Below are 23820 nucleotides of genomic sequence, written 5' to 3' on the forward strand. Positions count from 1 at the left end.
TCGCGGCGAAAAGATGGTGAACCAACCTGAACCATCGCGAGCGAGTCGGGCGAAACGGGTCTAGAAACTTCCGTATCCATAGTTACGCCATTTTGTTATTTTCATTCCTCAACATTGTACTAGTTATTCGGTTCACGTTCGGAAGTGTTCATTTGCATTATAATACATACTGTACGCTTCAAATTTGCCACGCAGTAAGTGGACAATTTAATTGAATTCAGGTATTTAAGAAGCATTATTTAATAGTAATTTTATATCCTAACATGAACTCTTGCTGTAGTAGTTTTTCTGGAATTAACCCTTCTGGTTGAAAAGTGACGGAGAAAATCTGAAAACGGAAGAAAATACCGATAATGTAAGAGATTTATTATACTTACCTTTATAATGTTCACTAAATACCTAAAAATAAATTATAGCTTGTAGCTGCTTAGTAACGCAACTGAAGAACGGTGTTTGTTCTGACTTCGAGAACATTCGGTGATCCATTTTTATATATGTAGATAGAAAAAGATATAGGAGTGCGTTTTATCACATTAAAAAAAATTTCAATTGTCATGTTTGGTTGAAATAAGTGTATTATTTTTACGGGAGGGGTGTCATACCATCATAGAAACAGTTTTCATATTCAAAAACCTCCACATGCCAAATTTGGTTCTGTTTACTTGATTAGTTCTTGAGTTATGCAGAAATGTATGCTTCATTTGTATGGCAGCCCCCCTCCCGTTCAGAGAGAGAGAGAGGAGGAGTGTCTATCTACCATAGAAACGTTTCGTGCCCCCTAGAACCTTCATATGCCAAATTTGGCCACATTTGCTTGATTAATTTTCGAGTTATGCAGAAATCTGTGTGTAATTTGTATGACAGTCCCCCTTAGAGAGGAAGGAGGGGTGTCGATTTACCATAGAAACGTTTCGTGCCCCCTAAAACCTCCATATGCCTCATTTGGTTTTACTTGCTTGATTAATTCTGGAGTAATGCAGAAGTTTGTGTTTCGTTTGTATGGCAGCTCCCGCTTAAAGAGAGGGATGGAGTGCCTAACCACCGTAGAAACATTTATTGCACTCTAAAACCTCCACATTCCAAATTTGGTTTCATTTGCTTGATAAATTCTCAAGTAATGCAGAAATTTGTGTTTCATTTGTATGGCAGCTATGATAAGCAGTATAGATTCCAGTACAGAGCATTGATAAGCAGTATAGATTCCAATTGTTGTTCTGTCCTGCGCAATTGTCGAGTCACAAAATTACGTTCGTAGAATCAAGATATGAGAAAAAGCTTTTAAAAACACTGGCAAGATGATTTGCTTTTCATTCAGTAATTGTTTAAAATTTATAAAAGCATCGTAGTCTAATGTGTTCAGGTAAAAAGCACAACATACATTCTGTGGTACTCCTTTTTCATCTTCACCAATAAGTCATTCACGATTTACCAGTCGTCCAGCTAAATGTTTGATTCATGATTCATTCTTGTTCTCGCGTCAACAATACACGTAACCCACTCAGTAAGCACATAAGCAGTAGACGGACTTTAAAGTAGGTCTTTCATTCTTCCTTAGAATCAACCACTTTCAAGCAAAACCACTGTGACAACAGCATGAAAAAGACTGCTGTCTGATAGTTGGAAAAATACATCCTAAATGATGATGACGATGTTTTGAATTATAGAGGCATTAAAATTCATCAGTTCGTTTGCCTCCAGCCTTGAAAAAGAGCAATTTGGAAAACTAAACTAAACACTCGACCTTGAGAAAGACAATTTCGGAAGCCTTGCTAATGTCTGCTCGATAGCTAGATGACTGATGTATTGTGAATACTGTAATTTGAGATCGCGAATGGTTTATTTATACTCAAGGAATAGAATATGACGGAGCTAAGATTGCAATATTTTCTCTATCCACATTGTCCGTAGAACTAATGCTGCATTTGCATTTCGAGTGAGCGATTTATGCTCGTCTGGCTAGCGGTGATATTTAACCCTTTGCGGTCGTATTCAATTTTTATATGGGTGTCGTACTGGTCGGAATAAACTTTCCTTGAAAGAGCATGTATATCATGTAAGATTATGGAAGCTAAATTAGATTTGTTTATTTCTTGTGAACTCTAGATATCTATTTTCTGAAAAATGTGTTTTGATGTATTTTTATATGAAAATGAAATATTTCCTTAATCTCTTTCGTGTATATCACACGAGAATCACCTACAAGTGATTCTACACTAATTTTCATGCAAATTGTCGTACTCTTCTCATAATCATATTGTAACTTATGTATGCATAAATTGTTGCAAATAAATATTGGTTTGTTACCGGAGACGGTGCCGCTTCGTTTCATCCATTTCACTACAGGTTTTGTGTTCGATATATCGTATCTACTCAGCATTGTGAATATCTCATTTTTCCACGCTAACAATCTTTTGTTTATACAGAGTCTATCATCTATTTAAGGGGAGACTCCGGTTTAAAAGATCTAAAAAATCGATTTTTTTATTTTTGCATTTTTGGGAAGCTTCTGCCCTCAGAAATGTTGCCATGAAAGGATTCTTCGATATTTGTTTTCGTTGGAAAGTTACAGCCAAAAGAATGAGGTCACCTCAAGGGATATAGTAACGCTTTACGATTTTTTAAACGCATTTTTTTCGAAACCGTATTTTTTCAGCTGGTGGTATCGATATCTCAGGATCTACTCGACCGATTTCGCTGAATTTTTTTTATCAGCATGTAAAATTGAATTACCTAAAACGTCATATAGCCGTTTTCGATATCTCATTTGTTCGATTTTTTTACGATTTTTTTACATCTTCCAATATACAAAGACAAACGACCGCAAAGAGTTAAAGGGTAAAAAGGCAAAGGGTACAATATTTGGAGAATTTGGTAAGTTTTGGTGGTTACGTCAACCATACATATTTGGGCAGAACACGGTCACACTATACGTCAAATTTTGATAAATTAGGGTTTACCAATAAAAATATACAAAAAAAAATATCGAAGGCGGGATGTTTCGAGATATAAAAGTATTTAATAATAAATTCAATTTTTGTGTAAAATTTTTAAATCAGTGCATTTAAAATGTTATTTATCCTGAATAGTTGATTTTCCAATTTTCCAACAACATTGTCAAACATTATGTTTCAATTAGACATCTGAATTTTACTGATTTTTTGGCTGATTTCGCATGGTATTGCTCTATATATTCCTTCTTTTGTTTCACACTGCAGGGAGTTTAATTTTTTGTATGGAATATGAGTGCACATGTACCAATGGACAAATCATAAGAAATTTCTCCTTTTGCACGGCACCCTCCCGGTTCAGCGTTCTGTTAAAACGTTCGCACCCGCTTGTTTACAATATCAAATCGACTATAGCGGGCCTACCGCTACTACCACTACCATCTGCCGAACGACGTAATTTTCATTGACCACGTAACGATGACCCCTCTGAGATGGCGCGCACACACAAATAACATTTTTGTGCACCCATTGATTGATTTTTCCAATTCACTCCAGGCGACGAACCGCAAATAATCAATTAACATGTCTTGTATCATCTCGTTGCAGGCCCTCGGTCCAGTCCAGTGCTCCGCCATCGAGATCCAGTTCGATGGCCTTTTACAGAAAGTGCGCGTCTTCGAGGAATGGGACCTGAGCCAGTGCCGGAACTGTGCGTGCTGCGTGTACGCTCGGAATGTAACGGACACAACCACTACCACCTCCACCACTACCTGTTTAGTCAATGCTACTCTGCTGGTAAGCATCAACGGTGCTCTTACAATGCTCACAATAATCGATTTAAAAAACGTTTTTTTGTCCGCTCCCAGACGAACCAGGACCAACTCAACGCCCGCATGGCCGACAAAGATTACTCCCCTGCATTCGGTATTCTGTTGGACCCATCCACTCTGACCTACAGTGATCTGGCCGAAAGGAATAAGATGCTCGGCAAGAGCGACAACCGGTTCGTGAATGTGGTACGTGCCTACATGGAACGAGAGACGGAAGCTTCGAACGAACGGATCCATCGTTTCACTGAGCAGGAGTTTGCGGGCCTCAAAGTGAAGCGGGAACGCGCCGAACAGGACTGTCATATTCTAACTAAACTAGCAAGAAACGTACCTGACCTACTAGCGAACAGTAGCGGCAAGAACAGCACCAAGAGTGCGGAGAACTCCGTCCGGCAGTCGACGGTAAAGGCGTCGTCGGTCCAAGCGTCGGACAGCATGAGTCCAATGGCGCCTCCTGGGACAAAACCCAGCCGAATGATCAATCTGAATGACTCTAGCGGCAGTCAGCTGGAGACACCACCTCCCACGCCCGAATATCTGCCAATGTCCACCGGTAATAGTCCACCGATGAGTGCCGCTTCGAGTGCTCATGGTCGACGGCAGACGACCACCCCATCGTCTTCCTCCTCAATGTCAGCCGCCGACCAATCCTCGTCCTCGTCGCCGGTTGCGAAAGCAGCAGTCGCTACCGGCGCGCGCATCACACCCAGAGCAAACCATAGCTACTCGAACGGTAGCAACAATAATAATAACGCTAGTTTTAACAATACCCGAGGTGCCATCAATAGACAACCGCCAACAACAACAGCACACCAACATTCCAGTACAAATGCGATCATGATGCAACGGATGGCCCAAAGCTCGTTCGAGTCGGAGTGCATGTTCGACATCGATGGTATGGAAAACGATAAATCGCCGCCATCGAACACGCCTTCGGATGAGGAGGAACTAGGATTCGATGGTATGGATAGACGACCCATTGGGGCTCTCGCTCATCTCGGGGTAATGATTTTGACGACTTATTTGCACTTTTAGAATCAATCAGCAATAACAATGACGACGGTATGTATATCCCACCGCGTCAGTATGGCCGCCAAATTAGCTCGATTGCGAAGAGTCTTCCGATCTCAATGCCCCAGGCAATGGCGCAGTTCCGGACGAACGAGGAGGATTTTGACGAGGTAAGTGTTTGGATTTTTTTTTCTTTTCGATTACCTTATATTTCCTTAGCGAGGAACTAATCTTGCTTTTCTGACCTTCAATGCGTGCCTCAATATAGGCAACTCAAATTCGGAGAAAAAATGATCCGATGCAAAAAAAACTATTTACAGGGTGTCGACTACCTTGAAAATCCTTGAAAATCAGGGAATATCAGGGAATTAAAATAATGTCAGGGAAAATCAGGGAATATCAGGGAATTTCGACATCAATCTGGAAAAAAAATAAATTCAGTCATTTAGAATTTTTATTATTGCAGTAATTAGAAAATTTTGATAACACCAAATGCTGAGAAGGTATAGCTAGGGCTTGATAAAATGAGCTTCATGATGATATTAGACTTTGCCACGAACTCTAAAGCTGAGAATTCTGAGCTCGATGAAACTTCGTAAGATATATTTTGTCGTTGGTTTCGACGAGTCTTTGTACAAGACTACAAAGAGGCTGCAGTTGCATCTAAATATCAGATTTTGGGAGGAAGAATAAATGGAGGTGGTAAATCGTTACATGACGTCTATGTTCTTGGAGCGTTCTCAAGCATCAGAGATTAACTTTTCAAGAAGGTCTGGGAATTATATATTTGAACAAACCTACCAACGTGAATTGGTCATGTTACGCGAGCTGCAACTGGACTTTTACAAAGGAGAAGAAAAACTCTTGAATTTGGATAGCTCCGGATTCATCAATAGATTGATGGATAAAAAAATCGCCGAAATTTACGACAGACAAATCTTGAAATTTCGTCTGGGATGCGGAGTTCTGCTTTCGCTTTTAATGCTTTCAAGGCATTGATATATCCTTGATCTCGACGGCATTGATTTCGATTTAAAAAAATAGCTGGAAAACGAGTCGAGAAACTTTTGACTGTTGACTCTAGTGCTTTTTTTTAATCTTTGAAGGATTTTGAACGTATCAGTGGAGCTGCAGCAGACTTAGTACTAAAACAATATTGATAGCAAAACTAGCAACAAGTTGTGCTCCCTTGGCCGAGTGGTTAGCGTCACAACTAACATGCCGGGTGTTCGGGTTCGATTCCCGTCTGGTCGGGGGAATTTTTCGTCAAAGAAATTTCCTCCGACTTGCACTGTGATCACGCGTATTCTAGAGCTTGCCACTCAGAATGCATTCAAGGCGTGTTACTTGGCATAGAAATCTCAACTAAGTACTAATAAAAATGACGCAAGTAATACTACGTTGAGACGGCGAAGTTCCTCTAGGAACGTTAGTGCCATTGAAGAAGAAGAAGAGAAGCAACAAGTTTGCTCACTATGATCCGGAAAATAACCGACTGGAGCATTTTTTGGAAATGATAGGATTACGGAACTTTTTAACCAATATGGTCTTCTGTCTCTCGTGTAGAAACTCCAACGTTGAGAGAGCTTTTCCATTTATACCGAATGTTTTTAAAAAAACATTTCTGCCGAAACGTTTATGCTATGCGACAAGTTTACGATGGTATGCTTCACTTTGGAAGGATAGAATCAATAAAAATGTTGAGCTAGTTAATTCAACGAGTTCAAAATTCTCATTCTCTTTATCTAGAAAACAAGGAAAATTGAAAGAAATAAGAAAATTTTGGGAAATGCACAGAAGCCCGAAAGATTAACGATTTTACGACACTACTCTGTCGTCTTTTACTTATTTAAAAATCACAAACATTTTTTCCATTGGAATATATCGACAGACGTTCTTATATTTCATTGTTTAAGCTAACTAAATATCTTAGGAACTATAGCTAAAGCATTAGTAAAGAATTTGATTACTAGTCTACATCTGGAATTTTTCTGAAAATTTACTGGAAAATCAGGGAATATCAGGGAAATTTTCTTCGAGTTTTGAGTCGACACCCTGATTTAACTAGCCGGGCCGGTAATGTTTCCAAAATAAGAAAAGCTCGGAGAAATTCGTGAGCAAAGATTGCTCATATTTTGGATTACTCTCTCTACATTCTTTGTTCGGTGCAGCTTTTCTATTCTGCTCAAACGTGATCGTTCTTTCCAAAGTTTTCCTGGAGAAGCCTCTATATGCAGCATGAACAGGGGAAATGAGTATGTACACTTGTCCATGTAAAGAGGTTGAGGTGAATAGACGTTAAATGAATGTTGAAACAATATGTATTTAAAATATCTGGCGAGGGGGATAGGACTTGGACTTGCCATTTGAGTGTCTTTCACGCAGTACTTGACTCAATCACGTCAATTGAGATCGATATTGTTCCCAAGTAATGATCCAATGAAATACACATCATGTCCTTTTTGTCGCTGGAGCAGTTGTTCACAGACGAAAAAAATACTTTATTTCTCTTGACTTTAAATCATTAGGAAGCTAAACTCCTTATCTCCAACGAATTCATTCGCTTGGAAATGGATTGGCGGATAACTTCTAATGTTGAAGCAAGCACTTCTTGTATTAGACACGGATTCTCATCGAGCAATGGCTCCAATTCAGCGAAAGAAAGAGAGAGAGAGATAGAGAGAGAGATAAAGAGAGAGATAAAGAGAGAGATAGAGATAAAGAGAGAGAAAGAGATAAAGATAGAGATAGAGAGAGAGAGAGAGATAAAGATAGAGATAGAGAGAGAGAGAGATAAAGATAGAGATAGAGAGAGAGAGAGATAAAGATAGAGATAGAGAGAGAGATAAAGATAGAGATAGAGAGAGAGAGATAAAGATAGAGATAGAGAGAGAGAGATAAAGATAGAGATAGAGAGAGAGAGATAAAGATAGAGATAGAGAGAGAGAGATAAAGATAGAGATAGAGAGAGAGAGATAAAGATAGAGATAGAGAGAGAGAGATAAAGAAAGAGATAGAGAGATATAAAAATTGAGATAGAGAGAGAGAGATAAAGATAGAGATAGAGAGAGAGAGAGATAGAGATAGAGAGAGAGAGAGAGATAGAGATAGAGAGAGAGAGATAGAGATAGAGAGAGAGAGAGATAAAGATAGAGAGAGAGAGATAAAGATAGAGAGGAGAGATAAAGATAGAGATAGAGAGATAAAGATAGAGAGAGAGATAAAGATAGAGAGAGAGAGAGAGATAAAGATAGAGAGAGAGAGAGATAAAGATAGAGATAGAGAGAGAGAGATAAAGATAGAGATAGAGAGAGAGAGCGAGAGAGAGAGAGAGCGAGAGAAAGAGAGCGAGAGAGAGAGAGCGAGAGAGAGAGAGAGAGAGAAAGAGAGAGAGAGAGAGAGAGAGAGAGAGAGAAAGAGAGAGAGAGAGAGAGAGAGAGAAAGAGAGAGAGAGAGAGAGAGAAAGAGAGAGAGAGAGAGAGAGAGAGAAAGAGAGAGAGAGAGAGAGAGAGAGAGAGAGAAAGAGAGAGAGAGAGAGAGAGAGCGAGCGAGAGAAAGAAAGCGAGAGAAAGAGAGCGAGAGAGAGAGAGAGAGCGAGAGAGAGAGAGAGAGCGAGAGAGAGAGAGAGATAGAGAGAGATATATATATATAGAGAGAGATATATATAGAGAGAGAGAGATATAGAGATATATATATATAGAGAGAGAGATAGAGATAGAGAGAGAGATATATATAGAGAGAGAGATAGAGATAGAGATAGAGATATATAGAGAAAGAAAGAAAGAGATGATTGTCCCACCTCATACCTCTACAAAGGTATGAGAAGGACGATTTATCTTTAAGATAATGTTCTGAAAACTCAGAAACTCAGTATACAAAATAAAACGGATTGGTTCTGTTGCACACATAAATTAACTACCATAAGAACATCAAGAAATGATCAAAAACTTTAAAAAAAATATCCCATGGCATGTTAAGCAAATTTCCAACCCGGGAAGATCCTTGACTGATCGGGTACCGAACCCGATTTCTTGAAGTTTCCACTCTGAGATCTGCCACAGTACAGAAAAACCTCGATATAACCATCTCCTAATACGATAACTTACGAGTATTCCGACGGGGCTATCCCGAGATTGAATCCGGTTTCCATTGCTGACCCCAAAGAAAAATTCTAGGAGGTTGTGTCCAAGATACGACCGCATTGTTGACGTAGAACTACACTGTTTTTTTTTTCTATAAGTCGCCATATATTGGTGGGTTGAATAATTAGGAATATAAACACTTCTCATCATTTTGCGCTATTCTCAAAAGAAACGCTTATGTTAATATTACTGGCCTCGAAAAAAGTTGCATTGCTTTCTCATGCTCGAGCGAAGCGCAGCTGTCATTCTTAGTAGAGGAGGTATTGCTACTGGCAAGCGAAACCTAATCATATACAAAATTCCAGAACGACATTTACTTTCTTGGTGACTTAAACAAGCGAAATAAACTCTTTTTGTTAATAACAACCTCGAAAACAGTAGCAATGTTTCATTATGATCAATATTAGCGCAAATGCAATCCTAGTTGAAGGCAGTTTTGCAATTGGCACGCGAACCCAAATAACTTATAACATTGCAGTGAGACATTCAAGATGCTTGGTATTCCCCAAATAATATTTTGGCGCTCAACCTTACCGCCTGCTTCGCCATAACGTCAGTTTAATGCATTGATGCATTCTCAAAGGCACCAACGAAGCCCTTATGATGACGGAAAACAAACAATGTCAACAGCTTGGAAAAAGACTGAATTATGCCACACAGCTTGTTCTCTGCTGTAATACCCATCGATGCGAATTCGCTGATGAGTTTGTCAAAAGCGACCACCTTCACCACCAGCGGGGGAGCTTGATTTTAGTAACTGCCTGGATACAGGGTTTACATTTTCGACCGACGCGCCGAAATCGCCTACTTCGCTGTTGTTCGATGCGGTGTCACACTCGCGAAGGCTCGGTTCAGTGCGAGCGCTTTTCACTGCACCAACATCGCGTGCATCATTAGATGACGTTTGCCTCGAATTTAATTGCCCCTGGCAATGCGTTCGTTTTTTGCAGGGCTCGAACCTGCCTTCCTCTTCTTCTTGCTCATCACACACTACGCGAAGCGTCCAATTTATGACGTGGAAACAAAAGCACACGATACAAATAACGCGAAAAACGAACAGAAAAACCAAACGACGATATCCAAGTGGATTACCACTGGTGGGGTCCAATCTTAGATCGAAGCGCAGTGGAAGCAAAGTGAACTGGATTGCTCAACAGTCCGATGCCGAATGAAAGTTTGCCTCAGCGAGATCCACTGTTTATACTCTAGGCAAGTGTTCCCCTTCATCGTTCTTCTTTTTCTTCGTTCACAGAGACTTTAAATCCTACGATTTCCCCTTCGCTGCTCGTCGATAAGTTGCTCGTTATTGACAGATCTGTTCGGGAAGCACACAAATGGACAGAACAAATGTATGGGAAAATGGAAACGCTTAAAGTTTTCATGAATTTTAACCATCTACAAAGCAGGTGAATCTAATGTATAGCATATTAAACAAATCCTACGGAATTTCCGATTCGTTTAGTATATAAATCGCCAAAATCCGTTCGCGACAAAAATTGTTATTAACGTTAGCTTTATTTCATAAAAACGTGACCTGTTTTCTGATTTGGCACCCTTAATGAAAGACGTAGTTCTACGTAAAAAAATATTGTACATCTGTTTTCACCAGAGTTCAAACTCTATGTCTACTGAAACGCGCGCGGCTCTAACGTTCCTAGACTTCTCATGTATATATCTTCTAAATCTAAAAACTATGACAGTCCTGAAAAGTTCATAAGGTTGACGTCCCGATGGCGCCTATTGCAAAATTCTACTTGACTATCCTAAAGCACAATTTTTCAACGGATACGTGTCAAAATATGACAGCAATCGGTCGACTGGTTATTGTGAAAAAAAATGCAAAAATCACAAATCAATGAAAACGATGGCAAAATAGCGTGAATTGGGCTTCGAATTGCTTCCGCATCCACCGTGTTCTCCAGAACTGGCCCCCAGCAACTATTTTCTGTTCGCAGACCTGAAGAGAACGCTCGCTGGCAAGAAATTTAAGACCGATGATGAAGTGATTACCGAAACTGAGGCCTATTTTGGAAAAACCGAAAAAGTACTATAAAATTGGTATCGAAGAATTGCAAGATCACTGTAATTGCTGTATCGCCCTCGAAGACAATTATGTTGAATAATAAAATTGAATTTTGCAAAAAAAAGCGAGAGAGAACGAGCGAGAGAGAGAGAGAGAGAGCGAGAGAGAGAGAGCGAGAGAGAGAGAGCGAGCAAGAGAGAGAGAGCGAGCAAGAGAGAGAGAGAGCGAGCAAGAGAGAGAGAGAGAGAGAGCGAGCAAGAGAGAGAGAGAGAGAGAGCGAGCAAGAGAGAGAGAGAGAGAGAGAAAGAGAGAGAGAGAGAGAGAGAGAGAGAGCGAGAGAGAGAGAGAAAGAGAGAGAGAGAGCGAGCAAGAGAGAGAGCAAGAGAGAGAGCAAGAGAGAGAGAGAGAGAGAGAGAGAGAGAGAGAGCGAGCAAGAGAGAGAGAGAGAGAGAGAGAGCGAGCAAGAGAGAGAGAGAGAGAGAGAGAGAGAGAGCGAGCAAGAGAGAGAGAGAGAGAGAGAGAGAGAGAGAAAGAGAGAGAGAGAGAGAGAGAGAGAGAGAGATAGAGAGAGAGAGAAAGCGAGAGAGAGAGAAAGAGTGAGAGAAAAGAAGAAGAGAGAGAGAAAGAAAAAAAATGAGTAACGAAAAGGCCCAGATTATAGAGCTGGTTCTATACAGTTTCGCAGCTACGTTCATTTGCAAATTGTGTGTATAGAGGATCCGCTGTGAACGGATAGCTCGTTGAGGAAGCATTTCCAATGTGCCAGGCAACCTCGGTGATGAGGAGGATCTGTTGGGTGCTGCGCCTGCTATTCACGTTGGTTTGTTCGTGTTTGTCGAAGAGTTAACCGCTGGTCTATTTGAAGCTAAATCAGCGAACGTCATAGTTGTTACAGTTGTTTAATTGGAGCGATGGAAGCACTGGAATCTGATTCCGTTTTTTGAAAGGTAGGAAATCATCTTCGATGAGTTGGGGGGGGGCACTTTTTGGTCCCATGACGAACCGGCTTGTACCGCTCCCACTTCACTAAGATGTGGAACAGAGTACGCAGATTCTCCACTAGCTTCAAGCCGATTGAGTTTTCCTCCAGATGAATCAAATAGAGCTGATCCCGGTATTTACGGGCGATTCTGGACGAACCATCTTAAAGCGGCACATAGGCGTTCAATATGTTGGTTTGAACAATATAATTGATCGTCTAGGGGCAATATTGAAGCTGCCCCGGTAAACGTTCTGCCATATAATTTATTTCTAGAGAATGGTCAAAATAACGAATATATTTCAAAAGAGTTTGTATGTTATCGTTCAGATCTGTAGAATTGATCTAAATGATGATTTTCACAGCGAAACATACTTATGCGTACCTGTTATTTTCGAATGTTCCGTTTTTGTTTGAAATATCCTTCTTATATAAATAAAGATATGCATAGAATATTTCGATTTTTTTTATTTATCTCAAATATTGTCCAAAGTACTCTATCATTTTAATTTGTGTGAAGACAAACTCAAAAAATATATTGACCGTGCTGATCTCATCAGCCGTTCTCCTCTGATGATATTTTACACGTACGTGGGAAAATCCTTCTTTTATATATAAAGATGAGTTCATTTAGTTGATCGGACTAATGAGGCGGAACGTGATACGGGAGACCCACATGAAAAATAGTACATCGTCTTTTATTGCAAATCAGCGAAATAGATGTATGGAAGATCGGTTTCCAACAACAGCTGTTCTATGATTGACCTCACGACTGTCCGCTCAGTACGCGGATCTGCATTCTTTATCGCTATATCGGCTGAATATTTCACACCATTTTCCGAATTAACCTTAGTGTGTTGTAATTCGAAGTGTGACAGTTCTCACGAGCAGACGTGTTGCTGATCGTGTTGACTTTTTGTTCATTATTTCGGGCTTATTGTTTCGGCAGTCGCTTCTCATTGTTTCGTTTTTGTGTGGCGAAGGGTTTTTTTTCTATTGGAATATACTATATTGAGAAAAGAGTTTTCTTTTGAAATGTTCAACGCGGTCCGGCACAATGACGGGTGCCGTGACTGATTCCGGTGGATTCAAACCGCCGGATTTTGTCAACGGAGTACCTAGTCGCTTGCCAAGTCATATGAGAACAAAAGAAAATGACGGTATTTGTCGATGGCTTCTTCTGCGTCGTTCTCCTTCTTCAAAGGAGCAATCTCTTCCTGATCCTTTTGTTCTGGCAGCCCAGGTTGAGAATCAACTCCAATTGGGCAGTATCTGCAATCGTATCTCGGTCAGCGCTGAAGACGAAGGGAAACGCTACGTTATACAAACCATGTCTCCCGTCATTGCGGAAGGATTAATTTCTCTTAATCAGCTTGATACCAATACAAGTATCGAAGTTATTATACATCCAGCGATGAATCGATCACAAGGAAAAATCTATTGTTCTGAAGTGAAATCAGTACCTAAGGAGAAACTGTTATCCGAACTAGCTTCGCAAGGTGTTATCGATGTTTTTCCTATTTCAACATTTAATCAAAAGACAAAAACCCGTGAATTTCGCGGTAATTTGGTCCTCATGTTTTCTTCTGCAATCCGCCCCGACTACGTAGATATTGGGTGGCTAAGAGTTGAATGCCTGGCTTACTATCCTTCCCCTCTAATATGTAGACGCTGTTGCAGCTACGGACATGGCCAAAAAATATGCCGAGAAAAGTTTTCTCTTACCCGCTCAGTTAAATGTACAAGGTGCGCAGGTGCTCATGAAAATACCCAGCAGGCATCTTGCACAAGGGAGTTTAAATGTGCACACTGCCCTGAGCCAATTGTGACGGAGAAAATTACGAAAGAATCGCCAAATGCGCACAGCTGCAACAGTCGACACTGTCCAAAATACCGTGAAGAGGAAGTTATAATCAAATATAAGGTTGACAATAATCTCACCTGGAAGCAAGCACGTGATGCTGTCAAGAGGAAGTCTCCCAATATTAACAACAACAACGTTCTCTGAAGAATGCAAATTCAGGAGAATGAGATCGATGAATTGAAAAGGTCGTTGAGGGATCTGCAGCAAAAACTCGATAGCACCTTTAAGGCAAAGGAAAAAGCTGAAAACGAAAGAGAACGTTTGCGGGAGTACATTCTAAAAGCGGAACGGCGGATAGTCTCTCAAAACCAGAGAATACAGCAGTCTCAAGAACAGCAAAAATCTCATCAAACGCAGAAACAACAGCAAGCACAAAAATCTCAGCCTCTCCCAAAAAAAAAGTGAAAAAGGAACAACAACTTCAGATGAGTCTAAACAGCACATCACTCTCGACCGGCAAGGGTAAACCAACCATCAATTCCCTCATTGAAGATCCCACATCACTACAAGGCACTGTCGTCGATCAACATAGTCATAACCCTGTTAATAGTGTCCGTAAACTGAGTCACAAGGTACAAAGCGCGGCCGTATTTTCCATATAATGCCGGAAACAATGCGGAAGCATAAGGAAGCTTATAAAATCATGCGCGATTTTTCACCAACCAACCCCAAGCATCGATATCTATGTATTTAAGCGACACTGAAGACGAAACCACAACCGGAAAATATTCCGGTGATAATTTCGAGTAAATTCGCCGATTTCGACGAAGATATCCGACACGGCAATGACAACGGACACGAGAATGGTACAACTAACGAAAACTCCCGAATGCTAAGTGCTCGTCGGTTTGAAGGTATCCAGAGAGACACCCCTTCTTTGGATACTAACATTTCAGCATCTATTCTCCCTCGTAGCCCCTTGCCAGCCGCGTCCGAACATGATCCGGGGAACCTCGACGTTCGTTCGGCGCTTGCTGGCATCGGGCAACTGGGAGCACCACAGGCAAGTTTCCAACACAATCAGAACCGATCAGTCCCAAGCGCTGCTCCACTTTCAGCTCCAGTAACAATGCTCCCACTATCGCCTTCATTCGATCCTGGTGAAGGAACAAGCTCCCGAAGATTTTCGGCTTCAAAATATCAGTCTACATCTACCACATTCGACGATCTAAACAAGCTGAAACGTACCTGGAAATCCCGTACGGGCCACATTTACCGGTCAAACCCACATATGGACAGCTGTTTTCGAAAAGCGAATAAAAATTTCGCACAGGACTTGTTACTCCAACCAAACACCGTAACGTTTCTACCTGTGGCCACAATCGATGTAACTTCTCTACCTCCAATCCTCCCTTTGCTGGCCGCGTTCGGGCACGATCCAGAGCCATCTGACGTTCGTCCGGCGTCTGCTGACATTGGGAAATTGGATGGAGTCCAGGCAAGTACCCCATATCTCTATCCAATAAACGCAGAAGTTGATCCACTTAACCTTCCAGAAGCTCACTCTCTGGATGATTCAGATATCAGCTCTATCTCCGAAGAACCGGCCACCATCGATGGTTTCCGTATTCTGCCACTACAATGGAACATTCGGAGCTTATGGAATAACGTAGATGAGCTTCTCATACTAGTAAGGAATCATCTACCTCTCGTACTCTGCCTCCAGGAATCCATGACCAATCATTTTGGATCCTGGCTCGAAAGCAGGTACGAGTTTTTCATCTACTCTTCTGGATCATCCCGAAATCGTCAGGGTTTGCTGTTCTTGGAGTCCTTCGCTGTGTTCCACATTCACAGATTCATTTGACCACCAATATCCCGGCTGTGGCTGTGGAGATTCGCTCTCCTATTAAAATGACAATCGTCTGCGTATACAACAACACACACAGTGCTCTGCGCACTTCGGAAGCACTGATGGACATTTCCGAACAGATTTCTGGACAAGCTGTGTTTGCCGGTGATTTCAACGGTAGACATTTATCCTGGGACAACCTTGGATCCAACAGCACCGGTAATAGAATTTTTGAATGGGCCAGCGAAAAAGGGTTGACACCACTAAACAATGGATCACACACCCGTATCAATACTGTCGGTAATGCCAACACTGCTATAGATGTCACTTTCGCGTCGCACTCGTTGGTCAGTAGACTCACCTGGAAAATCACCTTATACCCTGCGAACAGCGACCACCTTCCAATTTTCGTTGATCTGGATTCCAGCCAAAGTAACTGGACGAAGCAGATTTAATATGCGTTTGGCCAACTGGGAACTCTTTGAAAACAAAATGATGGATTTCACTCGCTATAACTGTTCTATGGATATTCCCGTCATCTCTCGCTTCATTATCTAATCAGCGTCGATCGCCATTCCAAGGACCATGCTTGGTCGTCCTAGAAGATATGCATATTGGTGGAATCCAGCATGCGCAGCGGCAATAAAACGACGTAGGAAACTGCTTAAAAAGCCATGAAGCTTCCCCCTGGTGATCTGAGAAGAATCATAGCTTTTCAAGATTTTCGTTTAGCCCGTTATGAAGCTCGTGAAATAATTCATAAGGCGAAAAAAAACTCCTGGGATGAATTTGCTTCGAGCTTCAATCCCTCTACCCCAAGTACCATAATGTGGCAACGTTTCAATCGCCTTACCGGAAGACAAGATAATCTACATAGTGTTCTTATTGAAGATCCGTCAGCGATTGCGTTAGAACTTGGAAAGCATTTTTCTCTAAATTCAAGTTCTCGCAGCTATCCGCTGGATTTTATGGAAGGAGCAAATTTCCCAGAAAAACATCCACGAGTTCGTTACTCCACGGGTATAACGCTAGCTGGCAGCGAGGAGAATACCCAGCAGAATGGCGTGAGTCAATTATAATCCCCATGTTAAAGAGTGGGAAATTGTCAAGTGATATCAACTCATATCGACCGTTCTCGCTGACCTCGTGTGTTGGTAAGGTATTTGAAAGAGAGTGATTCAACACTTCGAGAATACTCGCCACGCCAACTCGCCAACGAACAACATGCTTTTTGCCCAGGCAGGGAAACTACAACTTATTTCAACGAGCTTAAGGAATCTATCGAAGAGACTATTGAGAAAAACGAACATATTGAAATCGCTCTCCTTGATATAGAAAAAGCTTACGGCCGGGCATGGAGGCCGCATATCTTAGACCAGGTCTGTAAAGCCGGCTTAGGCCACAGAGGTTTTTGGTTTAATCGACAATATCTCGATACACGAACATTTAGAGTATCTGTCGGTGGAAAAACCTCTCCACCAATGATTCAAGAGAATGGAGTGCCACAAGGCGGGGTCTTTTCTCCCACTCTTCTCCCGTTGGCTGTTAATCCCGCTTTCGATATTCCGTTATCCCGTTGTGTCCTCCGTGGCTACGCAGATGATTTTAAAAGTTCGTGTTCAAGCAAGTATACGGCAGTTGCCCGTAAGCACCTGCAACGTAACATCGAGACGTTAGACAAGTGGGCGACATCGGTTGGCTTCACAATCAATCCATCTAAAAGCACGATAATCCATATCTGCAGCAAAAAACGTCATCATTTCAACCGAATACCGAAGCTTAAATAACGAAACTCCGTGATCCAGAAGGTTAGCTCGACAAGAGTTCTAGGTGCTTGGATAAATCGTCGAGGGACAACAAAAACGCATATCGCATAGACACGAAGCGACTTGCGACAACGGCTCAACTTTATCAAAGCGATCCAGTGGTGGGGACAAAGAGAACCCTTTTTGAATATATGGAATGCTAACATAACCTCGAAACTTCTCTACGAAATCGAACTACTCAACCCTACGGACTTTCACGGCCTACGACCAGTTTACAATAGCTTATTACGAGTGTCATCTGGTGCTATCAGATCATCTCCTATTCTTTCCCTCTACGCCGAATGTGGAGTTCGTGATTTCACCTCAGTGGCATGTCGCACTCTGGTTCGCCGTGCTTGTCGCACTCTCGAGCGTTCAAACGAAACTTCATCCAGAATGTTCGAAGAAGCAGAAAGACTTTTTTCAAAACTAACCTCCGAACAGTTTCCTTCTCCCGTCAAGATCCTTAGAGTTCTATCCAGACCATGGAATGTTCCCCCAGTGCGAGTAGATTGGACTATCAATCCTTACAAAACGGGTCAGGCAAAAGAAATCGCTCGCACGAGCTATTTGGAACTTACTGCTCGAAAATACAGTAACCACAAACTGATATTCACTGACGGTTCAGCAGCAGATGATCGAGTTGGATTTGGAGTCGCGGGTGTCGAACCTCCTGTTGCTCGCCAACTACCATCAGTCTGCTCTATTTTCTCAGCAGAGGCAGCTGCCTTATCATACGGAATTAGCAGAGCAGATGGACCTACGGCATTTTTTTCGGATTCAGCCAGTGCACTTCTCGCAATAGAAAGTGGGAAAAGCAAACACCCTTTCATTCAAGCAGCCGAAATTTACGCCATGAATAAGGTGGTCACACTTGTTTGGGTTCCCAGTCATGTCGGTATTCATGGAAACGAACTCGCAGACCGACTGGCTAACATTGGGCGATATAAAGAGATCTGGGACACCGGCATTCCTTCCGAAGACATTTTCAGACAGGTTGATTGTCAGCTAGAGCATCATCAGCAGATCATCTGGAACCAGGCAAATACAAAACTTCGGGAAGTAAAACACTCTGTCAAACGCTGGAAGGACCCACCCGACAGAGTGGGACAGCGAGTTCTTACTCGTTGTAGAATAGGACACACAAAGTTAACGCATCGGTACCTGTTCGATAAAACTGAACAGCCAGTTTGTATCACCTGCGGTGTGCAGCTCACTGTTAAACACATGCTCGCAGAATGTAGAGCCTACGAAGAACATCGACAACAATTTCGTCTGGCTCATTCTCTGCACGACATCCTATCCCACCGATAAACCGATAACGAAACAAAGCTTATAAAATTTTTGAAGACTACTGGGTTATTTAATCAGCTCTAGATGTTACAGCGAGGCAAAAGCCTTAAGTGCTACGCCTCTTAAAATCTAATAAAAAAAACCTTAGTGTGTTGTCCATCACATCGAACACATTTATATATTTTGTGGGCATGGGAGTACAAAAATTAATTAACAAAGATGAACGTTTTTCGGAACTCTTATTTCCTAACTATCGATAATTGTCACCTTTTTTATCCGCAATAATTTTTAATCTCTTTTTCTTCTTCCAGTTGACCGAAGACAACGTGGATATCGCCGCCAGTATTAAGGCACTCGCGAAGAGTGTCCATGGGGATACAGTTTTTGGCGATCTGCCACGGCCTCAGGTTCAACGATTCAGCACACAGATTTAAGTGCACTCTCCCCAAAAGAAAGAGAAAACAAAAGAGAGAAAAGAACGCGGTGGAGAAAAGGAAGCGGAAAACTTGTCGAGACAACAACGATCAATGGCTTTTATTTGACCACAAACAAGTTGTCGTTCCTTCCTGCCCGTTTCTACTGTTAGTTATAATAATGTTCATTTATTTTTATTATTTCTCTGAGGATGATACAGCCTCGAGCGGATGGCTGTTAAGATGGTTGAATTAGTTTTGTAGTTACATGCATATATTTTTCTTATATTCGTATAACCAATGCTGCAACCCGTTCACAATCACGTCAAGTTTCAGTTCTATATCATCGGTTGGTTGGAATGAGTTTCCGAAATTTCAGACAGCAGAGACATCATCATTATTAAATCAAGAGCAGATTGTGCCGAAGAGGACGACTTCCTATGGGAGCAGATTTTTGTTTTAACCCATTTTAGGCCAAGCGTTCGAAAAATCGAACAGCAACTTTGATAATTTTTCATGTCTTTGGACAGGAACCTTATGGTAATGTTTTTGCACCAAAAGATAGCTTAATTTATTAGCTACCACTTATATCGATTTCATACAATTTTGAGTAACTTTTTTGGATAATAAATTCGATTTAAAGCAAGTATGTTTGGAAGGTGTTTTCAATTTCCATTAAAAACCCCAATAAAATACAAAAATATGTGAATTTTTCTACAGTACTGCTCTGATAAAAGAACATACATTGTGATATAGAGCGAAAATCATTCGATTGAGCCGCATACAGGAAAATAACAGCCGGGGAAATTTAGTGTTCGAAAAATCGAACGTTGGCCATAACGAACATTTTTTTTTCTGCTGAATCAACACCAACACATCTAACATCCGCTGCGCATTTTGATTTGTTTACTTTAGAAGACGGAAGGTTTTTCATTTCTTTTTGCATTTTAAGTTGTGAATGTTTGCAAATATCGATTAATTTAGCAAATATTATCGAAAATCTGTATGATTTTTTGTCCGTAACAACATTAGGTGATGGCGGCCCGTAGAATTTCTTTTGTGGAGGAGCTGGAGTAAATGATCAATACGTGCAACGAGGATCCTAATGAGATTGTTTGGGTGAATATTCTTCCGCCGGACCGAATAATAACCTCCCAACCCTCTATGCCATTGTTTTTAGCAGTACTCTGGTACTTTGCAGGTTTTGGAAAATGTTCGATTTTTTCGGGAAATGGATAATTGGAGAGACTAGTTTTTAAGCATTGACATTTCTCCACAGTTAACAATAAAAATAACACAGCATATGCTTTCGTTTGAAAGAAAAAGCCTGTCAGTAATAAGTTAAAATTTCATGAAATAAGAAATGCCACATCTCACCTTAGGTGGATTAATTTGGATTTATACTTAGAGACCTCCATTCTCCCGTTCTTGTTCTTCCGGGAATCCAAAATTGATGCATTTATGAATAACGTATATTTGCTAATTGAAGTGACTTTTAGTTTGCAGTATGTTTGTACTTGCAAAAAAAATGCGGGTTTCGGCCAATGTTCGATTTTTCGAACAGTCATTTCCCGGAAAATGGAAGAAGGGAAAAACATAATTCTTGAACATTGGAGTTCCTTTAGCGATAATAATCGAAAATACAACAATGGCTTTCGTCAAAAAAATAATTTTTACAGCTTGGTCGTTAATGGGTTAAGTTAATGTTTTTTTTCGGATGAATCACGAGTATGATTTGAGCGAAATTATCAACCCAATCGAATGTTGAATTTTTTTTGTTGCGTTTTGTGTTCGCAGAAGAGAACACTACCGGCTTCTCAATCGGGCATTTTTCTTTTTGTCGCTCGCTAATATTAAGTTTTTTTTGTATCAAACTTTTTTTTCGCTGTTACGACAAATACGGATACTTAAGGAAAATAAAAGAGGAAGCATAGGTAAACTGGCAAGTTAATCTCTTGGGATTTTCTTGTCCTTTGAAAAACTTTGAAAGGCTGGTTAAGGAGTTGAGATGACGAAACAAAGATTTTGTGTAACTTTGTGGCTTTTTTGGCAAACGAAAACGCTGATTAACTCGTTAGAGATTATCTGATAGGCTGAAAATAAGTGCATAACAAGTAGGTATATGATTAAGATCAACGCTTGAAAACTAGGTTTGATAGCGAGAGAATACTTCAGATAGAATGTGTAATTATTGTCTTTTTAAAAGCTTTTCATATATATTTCAAACCATTGTTTTACTTGGAATAATGTCCATTTTTATGAACGAATAATCAAAACAGAATATAGATTTGTCTTAGATGCCTATATAAAATTAGGAAATTATCTTTCCCGCGATATGAATTGTGTTTACGAGGGACATGTCTAGATGCACAAAGCCCAGCTGGATCTGTTCGCTGAGAGCACCACGCAGTGTCTTTGATTCCGCCGTGAGCTGTTTCCGGCGAACATCAACAACATCAATTGGTCGTATTGGAATGTTCGTGATTTGACGGGAAATGATAATCATAGTTGAAAAAAAATTTCTCTCCTTGAACAATTTTATGATTTCTCGTTGTTTCATTATACACGGCAGGATGTTTTGATGACCGCGACCGGAACTGTCTGTAAGGGACAAACATTTATCGAAACGATACAAGTTGCATGTTACGTCGACACTTAGCTATTAATCTATTATTACATATGTTACTATATCAGAGCAACTGTGAATACTGCTGCGAAGAGGAAATGCGTCTTTTTTGATGCGCAACAAAACAATAAACGATTACTATTATCGGAAAGGTTTGTCACGAAATGCTTAGATTGATTGAGAAATATTCCCTCTCTGGCCTCAAGCTACCACAATCGATGAATCATAGTTCTACTTTTTAGCATATCTCAAATAGTAATTCTCTAAAGATAAGCTGCAAACAAACCAAACAACTAGAAAAATTATGACACTCCCAACGATTACTTTCACTCGCTCGATGCTATCGACTTTGCTCGGTATATATGGAGAAAATCCACGCCAAGTCAGCCGAAAAACAGCAAATTTTGACGCGACCCACATCGATTTTATTAAAACTTTGTACATATGATGCACTACGATGAACACCTGAACAGCGCGCAGACAGGAGACCTAGACGGCGTTGAGGAGGACTACACCGGTGCAATGAACAACGACGACGTACCACCCCCGACGATGGGTGAAGTTAAGGAGGCCATTAATCAGCTCAAGAACCACAAAGCAGCTGGTAAGGATGGCCTCGTAGCGGAGCTCTTCAAGGGAGGTCCGAGAAAACTGTGTATGCACCGGTTGATAGTCAGGATCTGGGACACAGAACAGCTACCGGAGGAGTGGAAGGACGGGGTAATCTGCCCCATCTATAAAAAAGACGGGTGGGTAATGTCGGGGACATAACCGGAGTGACGTAGGACTATACAAAGGGGACAGCTTTTGTTAAATATATATTCTAAATATATTGTTTTATTTTCTTCTCCTACGTGAATACCTACCTATCTACCTGAAAAATGGATTAGTTTACTGTTTACTCTTTATGAATATGTTGATGGTTCTGAAAAGAACCTTTGGTGTTATGTTTTTGTTATCACTCGATATTCCCATCTTGTTCGGTTAAACCTTTCTGTTTAGCTATTGCGTTTGCCACTCGCCACAGCTTTCACAGTTGGAAAATTTCTTCCCATCCAGCTTGTGACATGTTGTTCAGTAAATTACATTTAATGCGCGTGCCGGAGAAACACTTTGCCACTCACTGAAACTAATTGTTGCCTTGATGAGCGCCGAACCGAAGCTGCTCTGTTCTTGATGCGGGTTTTCTGATTGTCGTGAGCAGCTTTGCAAGCCAACTCGAGCACTCCGACGGCCGAAACTCTATAATCGCTGTTAGGTATACTGGTGCTCCGGCACCAATCCGTTCGGCCTAGTTACCCTTGCGGAGCAATCAGTGAATGCGACCAACAGGGAACTGGAGACCTGCACGGTTGGAGTGAGACTTTGCCTTTCCCTTAACTTGTCCTCCTTTGTTACGTCCACGATGCCGATGCCGTACAACCACACGGGTTTACGGTTTGAAAGAAAATAAGATATTTTTTTGGGGTCCGCGTGTTTTATACTCTAGCGGTACACACTCACAGGATAGAGACAAATCGGCAGACTCAGCCAGAGGGGCGAGTCCAACGAGACGAACGAATCAGCGTTAAAAGGGAGCGATGGCAAAAAAATACATTCAATTTAAAGATGTAGAACCCTAGGTTGATCACTTGAAATGTAGTATTATATTATAATGTAAACCAAATTAAGAAATAAAAAGAATTTAAGTGAAAAAAAAAATACATTCATTACGATTTGTTCGCTCGTTGGATTCACATGCAGGCTAAAAAGGGTCCTTTTCAGGATCACAAAATTATCTTCAATCTAAAGAGTTTATTGTTTTGTTATCACTCGATATCCCCATCTTGTTCGGCTAAACCTTTCTGTTTAGCGATTGCATTTGCCCTCGCCACAGCTTTCACAGTTGCAAAATTTCTTCCCATCCAGCTTGTGACATATTTTACAGTAAATTACATTCAATGGCACGTCGCATTACCACCACTCAGTATCGGATTGGAGGTAATTTTAACCTGTAATTGAACATTTGCGATGACAGCGGTACAGTGTCGACTTTCAATGTGGGGTCATAATTTGGACCCCGAACTCTATGTTTACAAAAATGTCCAACTAAAT

General features: G+C 41.0%; 1 protein-coding gene across 1 annotated transcript in view; it reads left to right on the forward strand.

The window, feature by feature from the left end:
• Positions 1–21326, forward strand: part of LOC129767294 (uncharacterized) — a 66170-nt gene extending 44844 nt beyond the window's left edge. The window contains exons 2-5 of the mRNA XM_055768009.1: positions 3555–3743; positions 3815–4739; positions 4814–4959; positions 18999–21326. Of these exons, the coding sequence (XP_055623984.1) occupies positions 3555–3743; positions 3815–4739; positions 4814–4959; positions 18999–19121 (1383 nt within the window). The 3' untranslated portion in view covers positions 19122–21326. The remainder of the gene's footprint in view (positions 1–3554; positions 3744–3814; positions 4740–4813; positions 4960–18998) is intronic.
• The last annotated feature ends 2494 nt before the right edge of the window (positions 21327–23820 follow it).

This window comes from Toxorhynchites rutilus, chromosome 2 (assembly GCF_029784135.1).
Source record: "Toxorhynchites rutilus septentrionalis strain SRP chromosome 2, ASM2978413v1, whole genome shotgun sequence".
NCBI lineage: Eukaryota > Metazoa > Arthropoda > Insecta > Diptera > Culicidae > Toxorhynchites > Toxorhynchites rutilus.